Source organism: Cryptomeria japonica, chromosome 7, assembly GCF_030272615.1.
Source record: "Cryptomeria japonica chromosome 7, Sugi_1.0, whole genome shotgun sequence".
NCBI classification, from domain to species: Eukaryota; Viridiplantae; Streptophyta; class Pinopsida; order Cupressales; family Cupressaceae; genus Cryptomeria; species Cryptomeria japonica.
In genome coordinates this window covers 618,346,446-618,361,470 of record NC_081411.1, presented here as the reverse complement: position 1 = coordinate 618,361,470, position 15,025 = coordinate 618,346,446, and the positions used below count along the sequence as shown (strand labels likewise).

Below are 15,025 nucleotides of genomic sequence, written 5' to 3'. Positions count from 1 at the left end.
CTGAGCAAACCGTGGTCGCTGTCTAAACAGATATTCCTCCCAGGGTGACCACGGTAATTCAAACAGAAACTGCTTCTCCTTTGCTTACGGCTGCTAGTGGAAGTGAGTTGATGACTTTGCCTCCATGGCTTAGCTCTTTCACCCCGAAAAGGAAGAAGCAAGAGATCTCACCTGATGCCTTTGACTGCCAGCAACTCAAACAGTCCAGATCCAAAGTTGCTAAGAAGGCAAAGACTATCTCTAGGGTAACTGTTGATAGCAGCAAGATGAAAGTAGCTTAAATTGTGGAACCTATTGCAGATAAACCACTTGATGAAATGTCAGCTGCTGATTATAAGGTTACAAGGGTAGAATTGGGCAAGCAAACACATCAGGTCATTAAACATGATGCTCAATTTTCTGTTGCTTCACTAGTGCAAAGGTGTGACGATCTTCTTGCGAAGAACGACAAGCTAGAAGAAGAAAACCGACAGCTTATGGCAGCCATTCATAAAATCACAAAACTTGCTGCTGAAGGGAGTAACTCCATAGGTTCTTCTGGTTCCCAAGAATCGATTCGTGGAGTGGAAAGGGCTGCTTAGAAAGTACAAGCACTGGATTCCTGGGTTGATCAGCTTCATGATCAATGTGTACAAGTGGTAAAAGACATTTTTCAAATAATGTCTAAGTTGGAAACTATTGAGGAGAAACCGGATCAGACTTCTAACACTTTCAAAAAGAATCTGGAAAGTGTTGAGAAAAGTCTGGCAATCTGGCGTACCATGCCCCAACAACGGCTAAGTATTTTGCAGTAGCACGCCATCATCTCTTCCAGGGTCATGTACTTGGAATTTGAAGAACTCATGGAAAACAAGACCCTTGTTCTTAAATCCCTCATTGAGGAGATCAGTGATGCAAGGAGATTCCGAGATGATGTTTATCAAGGTATTGTCTCACATTGTGAAAGGGCCTCTTGCAATATAGTAAGTCAGGATGGAGAGTTGATTCAAGAAAAATAAGTTCTTGCTGATTTACAGATGAAGATTCATAATGAATGGAGGAGCGAACAATTCTCGGCAGCTTCAATTCAAGCATTGATGAATCACCAAGCCTTTTTGCATGAGATCCAGTTTATCCTGGATAAAAACAATTCCGCACTCCTCCGCTGTCACGATACTATTGTGAAGACTATGGTTGTTGCCAAGAACACCCATGAACCGAATCTTGAGGAACTACAAGCGAGCATCCGGAAATTTCAAGGATTCGTGTCTTCACAAAATGCAACTTAAGTGTTTCTCAACACTTAGTTGGATTTTCCCTCTTTTGTAATCTTTAGTTGTAATCTTGTTTTGACAAGTTACATGTAAAAGTATTTTTTGTAAAATGCAAGTTACACATTACTTGCACTTTTGTAATTACATGTAAGGCAAGTACAAGTTGTGTCCGATTAGGACTGTAGTTGGAATAAGTCTTAGTTAGTTAGAGTAACTCTTAGTTAGTTAATGAAGTCTCAATTATTTATTGAATGAGTCTTGGTGGTTGAGAGAATCTCTCAAGTTAGTTAGGATCCTCCCACCTTTTTCTCAAGGCTCCTCTTCTATAAATACTTGAGGAGTTCATTGTAATTGATATCTTTTGGGAAAGCAAGCGAAAACTCTGCCAAATTTACAGCAAGAAGTCTTTGAGCTTATGTATGTGAATTGAAAGGTTTTGAAGAATAATAAAGAAGGATTACTCAAGTTTTGAGTCTTTGAGCTACATGTTTGAGTTTGAATCTTTTTATTTCTTCTATGCAAAGTGTTTCTAAAAGAGCTTAGTCCAATCTGATTTGGAGTCTTTGAGCTGCAAGTAGAGAAGATTAATTAAAATAGGAAAATCTCTAGAAGGAGTAGCAAGTCTTTGAGCTTGCGTCAATTCTTGAGGAAAATTACTGTTTGATAAGAAATAGCAGCAAGTCTTTGAGCTTGCATTAGTTCGTCTTTGTGTTAAAAGAATAAATTATTCCAGTCTTTGAGCTGTTGTCTTTTATTCGTTGTAAAATTTAGTATAGCAACGGGTAGATAGGACTTCCAATAGTCAAGTCTTTGAGCTTGATATTGCTGTCCCGTCCCGAAGGAAGTGAGGGAAGTCTTTGTGCTTTCAGGAAACTTCATTTCCTTTCTCTCATTTCACTTGAAAGTAGTTACTGCTGTTCATATTCAATCGCTATCCTTTTCTGTGAAGAGAAAAGGATATTGTCTTTCTTGAAGAAAGAAGGAAGACTGCTGTCCCATCCCATTTTATTTTTCAAGTTGTAGTTAGATAGGGGGAGCCTTCCCTTAATTAGGAGAGTTTTTACTCGTGTGCTGTGGTTGAAACCACAATTTTGTATATTTCCCCAAGTGTACAAAATTTTCAACCAACAGTTTTTTGGCGACTTTGCTGGGGACACGGACGCATTCGGAAGCCTCACGCTTTCGTTTTAAGACTAGTGTCCTGCTGTTTTTGAAAGAAGAGCTTGGAAATTCTTTCATTTCCTTAAGTTGGAAAGTTTGCGTGTTTACGTTCGTCGGAAGAAAGGTGAATATTCAGAAGAAATATCTGCTGTTGAAAGAGCTAGATTCTTTTTACTGACTAGTACATCTTCCCTATCACGAACCACAAGTTATCCTCCCTCAGGAAAGAAAAAATCTATCCCAAGTGAAAATTCCTCCTCCTTTTTCAAACCACTGATACCTTCATTACCTAATATGGCCAATCCACCTCCGCTTCCTCCTCCCGGTCTGTGGGGAGTAGCTTTTGGTCCTTTGGCATTAACCCCACCTCTTCATCCGCTTCCACAGGGTTCACACAAAAATCTTCCTAAATTTAATTTCGATGGAAAGCAACACCCCAATGAACATGTCAAGTCTTTCTATATGGCGTGTGGTGTTCTTGGAGTTGAACATCAAGATGTTGCTGTTCGATTGTTTATAGAGACTCTTCAAGGTATTGCAGCCGACTGGTTTTTCAATCTTACTGCTGGTTCAATTGTTTCGTGGAACTCATTGAGAGACAAGTTCGAGGAACGTTTCAAGCCTGCAGAAGATGAGCACGCCTTGTTGGCCCAGTTGACACAAATGAAGAAGTATACGTATGAAGGCATGCGTGAATTCATTGCTAAATTTAACAAATTAGCAAATAGAATTCCTATTAATTCTAAGCCTACTCTTGAGAACCTCAAGTGTTTCTTAATCAACACTCAGTTGACGGAGGTTAGTTTCTTCTTAAGGCGAGCATCTCTTGCTGATTTAGAAGTTGCTCAATCAATGGCTACTGAAATTGAGGACGGTTTGATCCTAGCTGGTAAGATCAAAAAGGATTCTAATCGGTCCAAAGGAGGTTCGCATATGGATGGTTCATTTTCTGGTTCTACCGATCCTACGGTACAGAAATTGGCCAATGAACTTCTTGCTTTAAAGAAGCAAGTATCTCAGAAATCCTACCCCGCACCGTACAAGGATGTCCCAAGAAGGACATATCCTAATACTACTGCCAGTTATGCTACCAAAAATAAACCCAAGTTGCCTCCCCCTCTAGAGGGACTTGCGCTTGAGCCACCTCCTTCAAAGGCAGCAGTTGGCTTTTATGAGGCTGATCAAAATGAGTCTTCTTATTTTGATTATCAGTCCGACGAAGTTGCTCTTTCTCAACAAGAAGAAGAAGAAGTGACTGGCGACTCTACTGTACGTTACATGCACTATGATGACTCTATTGCTACCGATAGGACTCATAGCTAAGCATTTGCTGTAACGACAAGATCCCAGATCCGGTTGGCCCAACAAGAAGAAGCTGCAAAGATCGCAAGTGATTTACAACCACCTGTTATTATTGCTAAAAGAGGAACATCGCTGCCTTATATTCCAAAGGATGCAACGAAAATCCAAGTAAGTAACAAAAGTCCTCCTCTTGCTTCATCTGTTGATCCCAAGCCCAGTATGCCCAACCTCAAACCATTATCGGACAATGTTAATCCCTTTTTAGCTGGTTCATTTCAAGCCTTTGATATTATTGACCATGCTAGGAAGACTAAGATTCAAATGTCCGAAGTTGAGTATTTACAAGCTAATCCCGATCAATTTGATAGATTAGCTGATTTTGTTAAAAGTAAGGAGACTCGTCCTATACTTGAAAACACTATCCCACAAGAATCCAAGAATTTGCCCAATCATTTGGTGACCATTCCATCTACTAGCCAAGGAAAGATAGAACCTTTTTACATTTCCTTGTTGATCAATGGTTTTCAATTGAGCAATTGTGTCTTTGATTCTGGTGCTTTTGATAACGTCATGCTCGCGAAAGTTGCTCAAGCTTTGGGGCTGACCTTGACCAAAACTTTTGGTTATTGTTATTTCATGGAGAACAAGCAAGTGCCCCTTATTGGGCAAATCAAGGATGCGCAATTTGCATTTGCTGCTTTTCTAGATAATAAAATAAAGATGACTGTCTTGGTGGCTGACGTTCCTACATCATAGGGAATGTTACTTGGCCGTAATTTTTGTAAAGATATTTTAGGTGAACTCAACATGGATATGACGGAAGCAAGAATACCTGTCAAAGGTGTTGTGCAGAAGTTAATTCCTGAAAGAGAAACCAAGTACACGGTTGTCAAGTCCAATGACCCTCATGCTCAGATTCTTTTTGAATCTTCGGGTTTTGGGAATTATTACCTCCATATAGATGAAATTTCAGAATTTGCTGAAGATTATCCTTCTAGCAGCTCTGACATTTCATTACTTTCAGCTAATGAAAAGTTTGTTGATGCTGATTAGGACCAAGCATCAGAAGATGGGTCATCCAGTTCATATGTTATGGTTGAAGAAGTTGCATCTTCACTTGCTTATGAAAGTATTCCATCGCCTCCTCGACAAGATGAGCTTCATTCTTCGTCTATTCAAGAGGAAAGTTCATCCTCTCCTATGGAAGAAGATGACAACTTTTCTTTTCACAATGCGCTCATCTCGGATGAAGGCAGCTCTAATCATTCCAATGAAAACAACAGTTCAAATGATGTATGGACTCTTGAATTTGATGGCAGCTGCGCTACGAATGGATCCGGAGCTGGTGTAGTTCTTATATCTCCCAAGGGAGAGATCTTCCCTTACTCTTTCAAGTTGCAATTTGCTAATACCAACAATACGGCTGAATATGAGTCGCATTTGTTAGGAATGAGTGTTGCATTGAAAAGAGGAATTAGAAACCTTTATGCCCAAGGTGATGCAGAATTAATTGTTTGTCAAGTGAGAAACATATATCAAACTAAGAATGACAGACTCAAGCATTACCGCAATTTGGTATGGGAGAATATTGAAGATTTCGATTCTTTCAATATCTCAGTTGTTCCTCGTGAATACAATGGTAGAGCTGATTCTCTTGCTGTTTCAGCTACTTCATTAATTCCTCATCTTGACTTTGGTCAAGATAAATATATTATTGAGATAATTTGCAGACCTAGTGTGCCTGACAATTGGGATCATTGGTAGATCTTCAATGATGATAAGCAGATCAATAATTTCTTGCAAGTTGAGGATGGTTTTAACAACCTGTATTTTGAAGGAAGTAATTCTCCTACTTCTTTGTCATCAGATTCAGTGTCTGATACATCATCTGAATCAGATGAAAATATCCTTTAGCTGAAAGGAAATAAAATTCCCAAGGGGTTGGTTTCTCTTGAAAAACTTTTCGATCAACATGATCATTATATCAAGAGACAACAACAAGAAAGTACTGATTCTCCTATGGGATATGAGAAATATAATATTGGATCTGACGGAGATCCAAAATTTGTCAATATTGGCAATAACTGCACTTCAGATGAGAGAGATCAGTTTATTCCGCTTTTGCGCCAATACCATGATGTCTTGGCGTACTCATATGATGATCTAAAGTCCTTCCAACCCAAGGAAGTGCAGCATGACATTCCTCTCAAGCTTGGCGCAGAACCTTTTAGACAGAAGCAACGCCAGTATAATCCGAAGATTTCAAGTACCATTCTTTCTGAAGTTCAAAAAATGCTTGATGCTCGGATTATCTTTCCCATCCATCATTCAACGTGGTTGGCGAATATAGTACCGGTGCGTAAGAAGAATGGAGAAATACGTATTTGTGTTGATTTCAGAAATCTTAATCAGTTGTCACTCAAGGACAATTATCCATTGCCAATCATGGATTAAATCTTGCAAACGGTGACAGGCTCCGAGATGCTATCTATGCTAGATGGATTTTCGGGATACAATCAGATTGAGGTTAGTGAACCTGATCAACACAAGACTGCATTCACCACTCCATGGGGTACATTTGCATACCGCAGAATGCCTTTCGGGTTGATCAATGCAGGGGCTACTTTCCAGCGAGCTATGGACTTGGCTTTCCGTGGTATTGTGGGAAGGTATATTGTAGTATATCTTGATGATCTTACTGTTTTTTCTAAAGATCGTGAGAATCATCTTTTTCATCTACAAGATGTACTTGAAAGATGTCGCCAGCACGACATCTCTCTTAATCCCAAGAAGTCAGTTTTTGGGGTGACGGAGGGAAAACTTCTTGGTCACATTGTTTCCAAGGAGGGTATAAAAGTTGATCCTGAGAGGGTTAAATCTATTCAGAATCTCCCTTTGCCATCCAACAAGACTGCTGTTCATTCCTTTTTTGGTAAGGTTAATTTTCTGCGAAGATTCATTCCTGACTTTGCGGAGAAGACTCGTCATATTGTGGACATGATGAAAGGAAAGTCTTCTTTCCATTGGAATTCTAAAGGAAGAGAGGCATTCAATGAAATTAAAAATGCAATTGCTCATGCACCCGTGTTGGTTTGTTCCAACTACACCAAGGAGTTCATTATGTATAGTTATGCTTCCGAGCATACTCTGTCAGCTATTTTGATGCAGAAAAATTTAGAAGGAATTGAATCTCCTATCGCTTTCATGAGTTGTCCTTTGAAGTCCCATGAGCTCAAGTATTCCTCTATTATCAATGTATTATAAAGGAAATCACATATTGGAGGCTATAGGGAGGGAACTCCCGTAGTCTAAGGAAGGGATTGTGATAATCCCCAGGGCAATACATGTACTGAAAATTGATATGCATATGTATGGCTTGGTTGATTAAACTCAACCAAGAAGAGACGGATCTGGCCAGTCCCCTCTGAGGACTTGGATGATGAAGGCATCAACAAGGCAAGGAATAGACAAAGGTTTTCCTTGAAGGGCTTGGGTGTAAGAGGTTACACCCAAGACAAGATTCAAACTCTTTCGATTTCCTGAAGGGCTTGGAACCAAGGGGTTCCAAGAAGGCGAGCTTCACGGCCGCCTAAGGATATACTTTCTTATGGCATTCGTATCCTTTTTATTAGATGAACATTATGATTATGTTAATTAAGTATAAAAGTTAGATTGCAATTCAGATTACTTATATATATATATATATATATATATATATATATGTTTGTCGTGTTCTAACAATCTGTTTTGCAGGTTAATGATCTCTAACTAGTAGGGACATTACAGTGGTATCAAAGCATAATCCTGCCATCCTGTGGGAAAGGTTCTTAGTTTATGATCACCTATCAGAGAAAGAAAGGAGCAAAAACAATGGCTGATCAACTGGCCAAACAGTTCCAGATTTTCATGGAACAAACCAATGAGAAATTTGAAAGAATGAGCTAGTTAATCCTCCAAAGTACCAACAACAACAATAGAGATATGACAAACCCTAGAAGAGAAACACACTCTAATCACACAGACAACGAACGATCACCTCAGAGTTCTAGGCAAACAATCCCGGAATTTCTTCCTAGGGAAGAACATGTGAGGGAGGAGGAGGAACCAGCCACACTTGGGGTGGAAGAAATCGCCCAAATTTATGCTAGATTGGAACCAGAAGTTCAGAGGGTGGTGTTCTTCAGGGACTTCTGCGAGTCCAAGACTAATGAGAGTAGGAAAAGGAAACCTATGGGTAAAGACCTTAGAGCTAAAGTCAACAAAATGTCCCTACCCTGTTTTGATGGGTCAGGGAAGGATGTTGCCCAAGCTTGGGTACAAAAACTAGATTCCTACCTTTCGTACAGTCCCATGACTGAAGGAGATGCTATAAAATTTGCCATACTACATTTAACTGGAACTGCCCATAATTGGTGGCATAACGGTCTCATCACTCTAGGACACAAAAATGTCTCCACCTACAACTAGTTTACCCAAACGCTCATCAGCCGTTTCGACCAGAAAGACTCCGAATGGTACTTCCAAGAGCTAACACACCTTAAGCAAGCCGGGACCATTGAAGATTATATAGACCAATTCCAAAACTTGTCAGTAATGGTTCCCGACCTATCCCAGAAAAGACTTACCTACATGTTCTTAGAAGGCTTGAAGGACCCTATTAAGAATTTTGTTAAACCCCTGGAACCACAAAACTTAGGAGAAGCCATTAAGAAAACTAGGATGGTCGAATTTAGTACTCCCAAGAATACCTCAACCAAAACTCCACATAAGAATGAGGGACCCCAGGGGGACCGCCGGGAGAAGCCGTGTCACTTGTGCAAAAAACCCTGGAGTTTTAATCACCAATGCAAGGAGAGAGATGAACTCAGGGAGAAGGGGTTATGTTTCAAATGCAAGACCCCATGGGTGAGAGGCCATGATTGTAAAAGAGGACAGTTGAATAACACCGAGGAAATACAGGATGAAGAAAGACCCTATAAAAGAACCAGGTTTGAAAACAATATACCCAGTACCTTGGCAGTCATCACTCAAGGGAGTGAAAATAGATGTTTCAAACTCAAAGGGATTATCAAAGGACAGAAAGTAATCGCATTAGTGGACACCGGAGCTTCACATGATTTCATTAGCAAACATTTAGCAGCAAAGAGAAGATTAAAAACCCAAGAATTTGGAGGGTTTGAAGTGATCATGGGCAACGAAGTCATAGACAGGTGCACTAAGGTTATACCCAATTGGAAGTCACCCTGGGAGGACACACCATCACAAGAAACTTCTTTGTGGTAAACCTTGAGAATGATATCATTTTGGGGATGCCATGGATAAACTCGTTGGGACGATTCACCATGGATAGTCCAAATCGGGAGATATGCTTCCAACACGAGGGGAGAGAAATAATATTGAAGGGAATTCCCGATGGCTCTCCAAAAATAGTATCATGCAATAAAATGGAGAAAATCCTTAGACACGATCAAGGAGAGTGGGTCGCCCAATGCATGGTCTTGGACAAATCTCCAATTGAAGGCCAGATCATTCAAAATGAAATACAACCTATCCTAAGAAGACACAAAAAGGTCTTCGAGGACATTCCCCCAGGGTTACCCCCAAAAAGGGGATTTGAACACTCCATTGAATTAGAGGAAGGAGAAAAACCTGTCATTACCACCCCTTACCGCCACCCCCACAAGTTCAAAGAGGAGATTGAAAAGACCATAAAGGAGTTATTAGAAATGGGGCACATCCAACCCAGCAGCAGCCCCTTCACTTCATCAGTAGTATTGGTCAAGAAGAAAGACGGGACTATGAGAATGTGCATAGATTACCGGGCCTTGAATAAGAAAACTATAAAAAACAGATACCCAATCTCGAGGATCGATGAACTAATGGATGAACTCCATGGAGCAAAATACTTCTCTAAAATCGATCTAAGGTTAGGATATCACCAGATCAGAATGAGGGAAGAGGATATTCCCAAAACAGCATTCAGATGTCACTATGGACATTTCGAGTTCCTGGTTATGCCATTTGGTCTCACTAACGCCCCAACCACTTTCCAGTCATGCATGAACCATACATTCAGACAACAATTGAGGAAGTCTCTTCTAATATTCTTCGATGATATACTCATTTACAGCAAAACATGGGAAGAGCATCTCCTGCACGTCGAAGAGGTATTGAATATTCTCGAGTCACAATCATTGTATGCTAAAGCCTCCAAATGTGAATTTGGGATGAAAGAAATCATCTACCTAGGACACAAAATTAGCGAGGCAGGAGTAAGTGTGGACGAAGAAAAAATCAAAGCCATCAAGGAATGGCCCACCCCTAGAACCCTAACCCAAGTAAGGGGATTTGTGGGACTATGCAACTACTATAGACGCTTTGTAAAAGGGTTCTCCAAGATTGCAGCATCCCTCACCGACCTAACTAAGAAGGGGGCTTTCGCATGGAATGACCAAGCTCAACAGGCCTTTGACCAACTTAAGATAACCATGAGCTCTTGCCCAGTATTAGCCATTCCTGATTTCTCTAATCCTTTTGAACTACAGTGTGATGCATTAGGGGAGGGAATTGGGGCCGTAGTCATGCAAAAGAAACATCCCATAGCTTTTGAGAGCCGCAAACTCACCGCCATAGAAAGACACTACTCTGTCTATGACAAAGAGATGCTAGCCATAATGCACGCATTGGCCAAATTTCGCCTATACTTGGTTTGTGGTAGGTTTGGTGTAAAGACTGATCATAACAGTCTATGCTTCTTTTTGAGCCAAAAGGACCTAAATGATAGTTAACAAAAATGCGTGAGCAAAATACAAGCCTACGACTTTGATATAGAATATGTGAAAGGGGTGAACAATGGGGCAGCAGATGCACTATCTCGGAGAGCTCATCTCAATACCATTACCAGTATCTCAAAAGATTGGAAGGAAGAGATCCTTAATGAATATGACCAAGATCCCCAGGCAAAGGAAATTTTGGCCAGGAATCTACCCAACGAAGATTTCAGAATTAAAGGAAACCTCATTTTGTATAAAGGAAGGATATACTTGACTCCTCAGACCAAATTCAAAAGCAAAACTCTCAAAGAATTTCATGATAACCCCCTTGCAAGACACCCAGGGTACTACAAAACTTATAAGCATATTAGGGAACGATATGCATGGAGGAACCAAAAAGGAGATGTCCAAAAGTATGTTCAAGAGTGCTTAACATGTCAACGCAATAAAACAAAACTCACCCACCCAGCTGGATTGCTTCAGCCATTACCTATTCCTAATCAAAAGTGGGAGAGTATCTCTGTGGATTTCATAACGGGGTTGCCAAGGACACAAGGGAAGGATAGCATTTTTGTGGTGGTAGACAGAATCACGAAGTATGCCCACTTCCTTGCAGTCTCTACCGAATACAAAGCCCACCAGATAGCAGATCTATTCTTGAAGGAAATTTTCAGACTCCACGGGCTCCCTCTGAATATTGTCAGTGATAGACATAGCAAGTTTATTAGCCAGTTTTGGTAGGAACTCTTCAGAATGGCGGGAACAGATTTAACCCCTAGTACCAGTTACCATCCTCAAACCGATGGGCAAACAGAAATAGTGAACAAATGGATAGAGGGCTATCTAAGGAACTATGTTACAGGGCAACAGACTGCTTGGATTAAGTGGTTACACTTAGGGGAACATTGTTACAACACGACTCACCGCATGTCAATAAGGATGAGTCCTTTCCAAGCCTTATATGGCTATGAGGCCACAAGCTTTGGGGAACTAACAACCCAAGAAAGCAAAGTACCTAGAGCACAAGATTTTTTACAACAGAGTAGAGACATCCTGAAGACTCTGAAAGAAAATTTACAACAAGCGCAAAACCAACAAAAGATCTATGCCGACAGGAAGCGGGTAGAACGAACATTTGAGGCCGGAGATCTAGTATTCCTAAGGTTACAACCATATAAGCAATCATCCCTCAAGAAGAATGGGACTGAAAAACTGAAACCCCGATTTTATGGGCCCTACAAAGTCATTCGAAGGATTGGAGAAGTAGCTTATGAGATTGAATTTCCCAAAAGCAGCAAAATACATAATGTGTTCCATGTTTCCCGGGGCAACACTTGGTTCCTTGCAGTGAACTACCTCCCCTAGATGATGAAGGGAAACTCACATTATACCCAGAGATCATTCTGGACACATGGAAAAGAGAGCTTAGGAACTGGACCATCATCGAACACCTGATAAAATGGAGGAATCTCCCAAATGAGGATGCCACTTGGGAAAAAGAGGAGGACCTTAAGATGCTTGAGGACAAGCAAAATTGAGACGGAGGGACTGTGATATCCCCACCGCTCCACATGATGTAAGGCCTTATTCTTAAATAAAATACAAAATCAATTATTAAAACAATATTAACAAATCATTAACATTGACGTTCAATTAATGTAATATAATTAATAGGTTTAAGTATATTGGTATTTAATAATAATCAATGTGATTATTAAATATACTAAATAGGATTAATAGATTTAATAAATTAAGTAATTATTAAATAGATTAAATAGGATTTAATTCATTTAAAATTAAGTGATTATTAATATTACATAGATTAATTCACTTAATAAATAAAATGATTATTAAAATATAAAAAAGAATTTCACTTAAATGTTTATTAAAATATTAATTCATTTAGTAAATAAGGTGTTTTATATTTAACCACCACCTCCGCGGGAAGCGGTGGGACGGGAAACGCAGCCCAGGCTGCGTCTACCGTCACACCCCTTCCTTCGAAGGGAAATGGTGTGACGGTAGCCGCAGCTTAGGCTGCGAGCCGTCACCACCTTTCCCACGGGAGGGTGCCCCATGGAGGGACACGTCTACTCCCCTCCACGGGTATTTAACCCAATTAAATTGCAAGGATCGAGGGGAAAGGAAGGAGGACGGAGAGGTAGGAAGGGAGCATCTGCGGGTGAGTTCATTATATTTATTTTATAATGAACATAATCAATGTATAGAATGTTCACTAGGATATAAGGAGTATAATGGAACATAGGTAATGAATAGGTAGACGCTGTCATTTATGCATGTTAATAAATATAGGGAATTAATGTATTGATCCACACCCTAAGGTATGATTATGTTAAAATAGATGTGGTAAAGGAAAATTAAATAAGAAGGTAATGCATAGGTTAATGATGGTAAGGAATATTGAATATATACATAAGGAACACATTAGTAATATATGTGTGAAGTACAAAATGAAGTAATATTAAATTATCAATGTATTATAAAGGAAATCACATATTGGAGGCTATAGGGAGGGAACTCCCGTAGTTTAAGGAAGGGATTGTGATAATCCCCAGGGTAGTACATGTACTGAAAATTGATATGCATATGTATGGCTTGGTTGATTAAACTCAACTAAGAAGAGACGGATCTGGCTGGTCCCCTCTGAGGACTTGGATGATGAAGGCATCACCAAGGCAAGGAATAGACAAGGGTCTTCCTTGAAGGGCTTGGGTGTAAGAGGTTACACCCAAGACAGGATTCGAACTCAATTTCGATTTCCTGAAGGGCTTGGAACCAAGGGGTTCCAAGAAGGCGAGCTTCACGGCTGCCTAAGGATATACTTTCTTATGGCATTCGTATCCTTTTTATTAGATGAAGATTATGATTATGTTAATTAAGTATAAAAGTTAGATTGCAATTCAGATTACTTATATATATATATATATGTTTGTCGTGTTCTAACAATCTGTTTTGCAGGTTAATGATCTCCAACTAGTAGGGACATTACATATTATACACTGAAATGCGATATTAATATAATAAGTCAATGCATTTAATGAATTAAAAACAATAAATTAGTCATTAACAATCATTAATAATAATAAGATAGGATAAGAAGATCAGAAATCTAATTAAATTTATGTAGGGATATTACACTAAGTGTTCTGGCAACTAAGTCATTTTGTATTAAGATCATCCATGCACTTTGTTGGTTATATTGCATTGTAGCTATAGGGCTCATCATTGGACTTGGATTAGAGATCTCTGGCTACCTCCATCTTTGTTTCATTCTATAAGCTTAGTTATATGAAATTTCAAATATATTGAATAGGCCTTTGAAGGGTTTTCAATGTATGTTAACTGAAGTATATTTTTAAAGATTCTGTGATAAGCTACATTATTGATGACTATACATCCTACTACTTTCAATTTAGAATATGGCTTCTATTTACCTTCTGTTTGTTTACAATGCAGACATGTGGAGGACCATTGCACTGTGGGCTAACTTGTAGTGCTCTCATAGTAAAGAATGTTGCAGGTATAATTAATTATGGTTGATTTGTGCTGCCGTGTCTAATTATTCTGCTTTATTATGCTTCCATTTTTGTAATTTTTGGATAGTATCTGTGATCACCAGCTACTTAGGCAACAAACATATGAAATCAACAAGTTGTTGAAATGATTCAAAATTCTGATAATTTTCTATTTCAGTTATAAACTGTGTCTGAAAACCAGACACTGCAAACAAATTTTGTTTAGAACAATAACAGTATTATATATTGTAAACCTACATACATCGTAATGGTAGAAACTGCCTAAAAAGTTGACATTTTTTTTAAAAATTTAAGGAGTCAGCTTGTGTACATGATGTCTATTCTTTATCATCATTTTGAATTCACGTAGAATTTTGTAATCAACCTTTTATATCAATTTGTTCCTCCACAAGATGCAACATGTAATGTCCCCTTTATTAGAGTAATATTTTAAATTATTTTATTAATGTTCAATATTGTAACATAATGTACATTTTAGTTAGTTTCTATTTTATGACTGTTTCATTATAGAAACATTGTTATTGTAATACTTTAAATGATTGTTTGATCATTTCATTAATTCATTCAAGTTTTTACGAAAATATGGTATCAGAGCAGAAGAAAAATAAAACAAATGTTTTTCTAAAAACTTTCGAATGAAATTTTTTTTCGTCTTTGAAAAACGGATTTTTTCTGTTTTTGTCTTTGCGAATTTTTTTTTGAAGGGTTTTTTTTTCGCATCATTTTTTTTGATGTATTTTTTTTGCAAAATCCAGCGCGTTCGTGTTTTATAGTGATTTAAAATCGCGTTGGCTACAACCTCGACAAAACCTTTGCGACCTTGTTTGCACAATCTAGTCCACGCGACCTCGTGTTTCTTTGTTCGTGCGACGAGAGTTTTTTTTATTTTATTCGACGTGATTTTCTGCTTTGCGTCTGGTGTTTTTATCTTGCGACCCATCTTCTTCTCTGTGTGCGACAAGAACTTTTTCTTTTTCCG

At 38.9% G+C, this 15,025-nt stretch overlaps 1 protein-coding gene across 1 annotated transcript in view; it reads left to right on the top strand.

Moving 5' to 3' along the window:
• LOC131035837 (uncharacterized) overlaps positions 1–15,025 on the top strand; it is a 206,029-nt gene that overhangs the window by 42,148 nt on the left and 148,856 nt on the right. Inside the window, exon 4 of the mRNA XM_059207631.1 lies at positions 13,967–14,030. Coding sequence (XP_059063614.1) covers positions 13,967–14,030 — 64 coding nt within the window. The remainder of the gene's footprint in view (positions 1–13,966; positions 14,031–15,025) is intronic.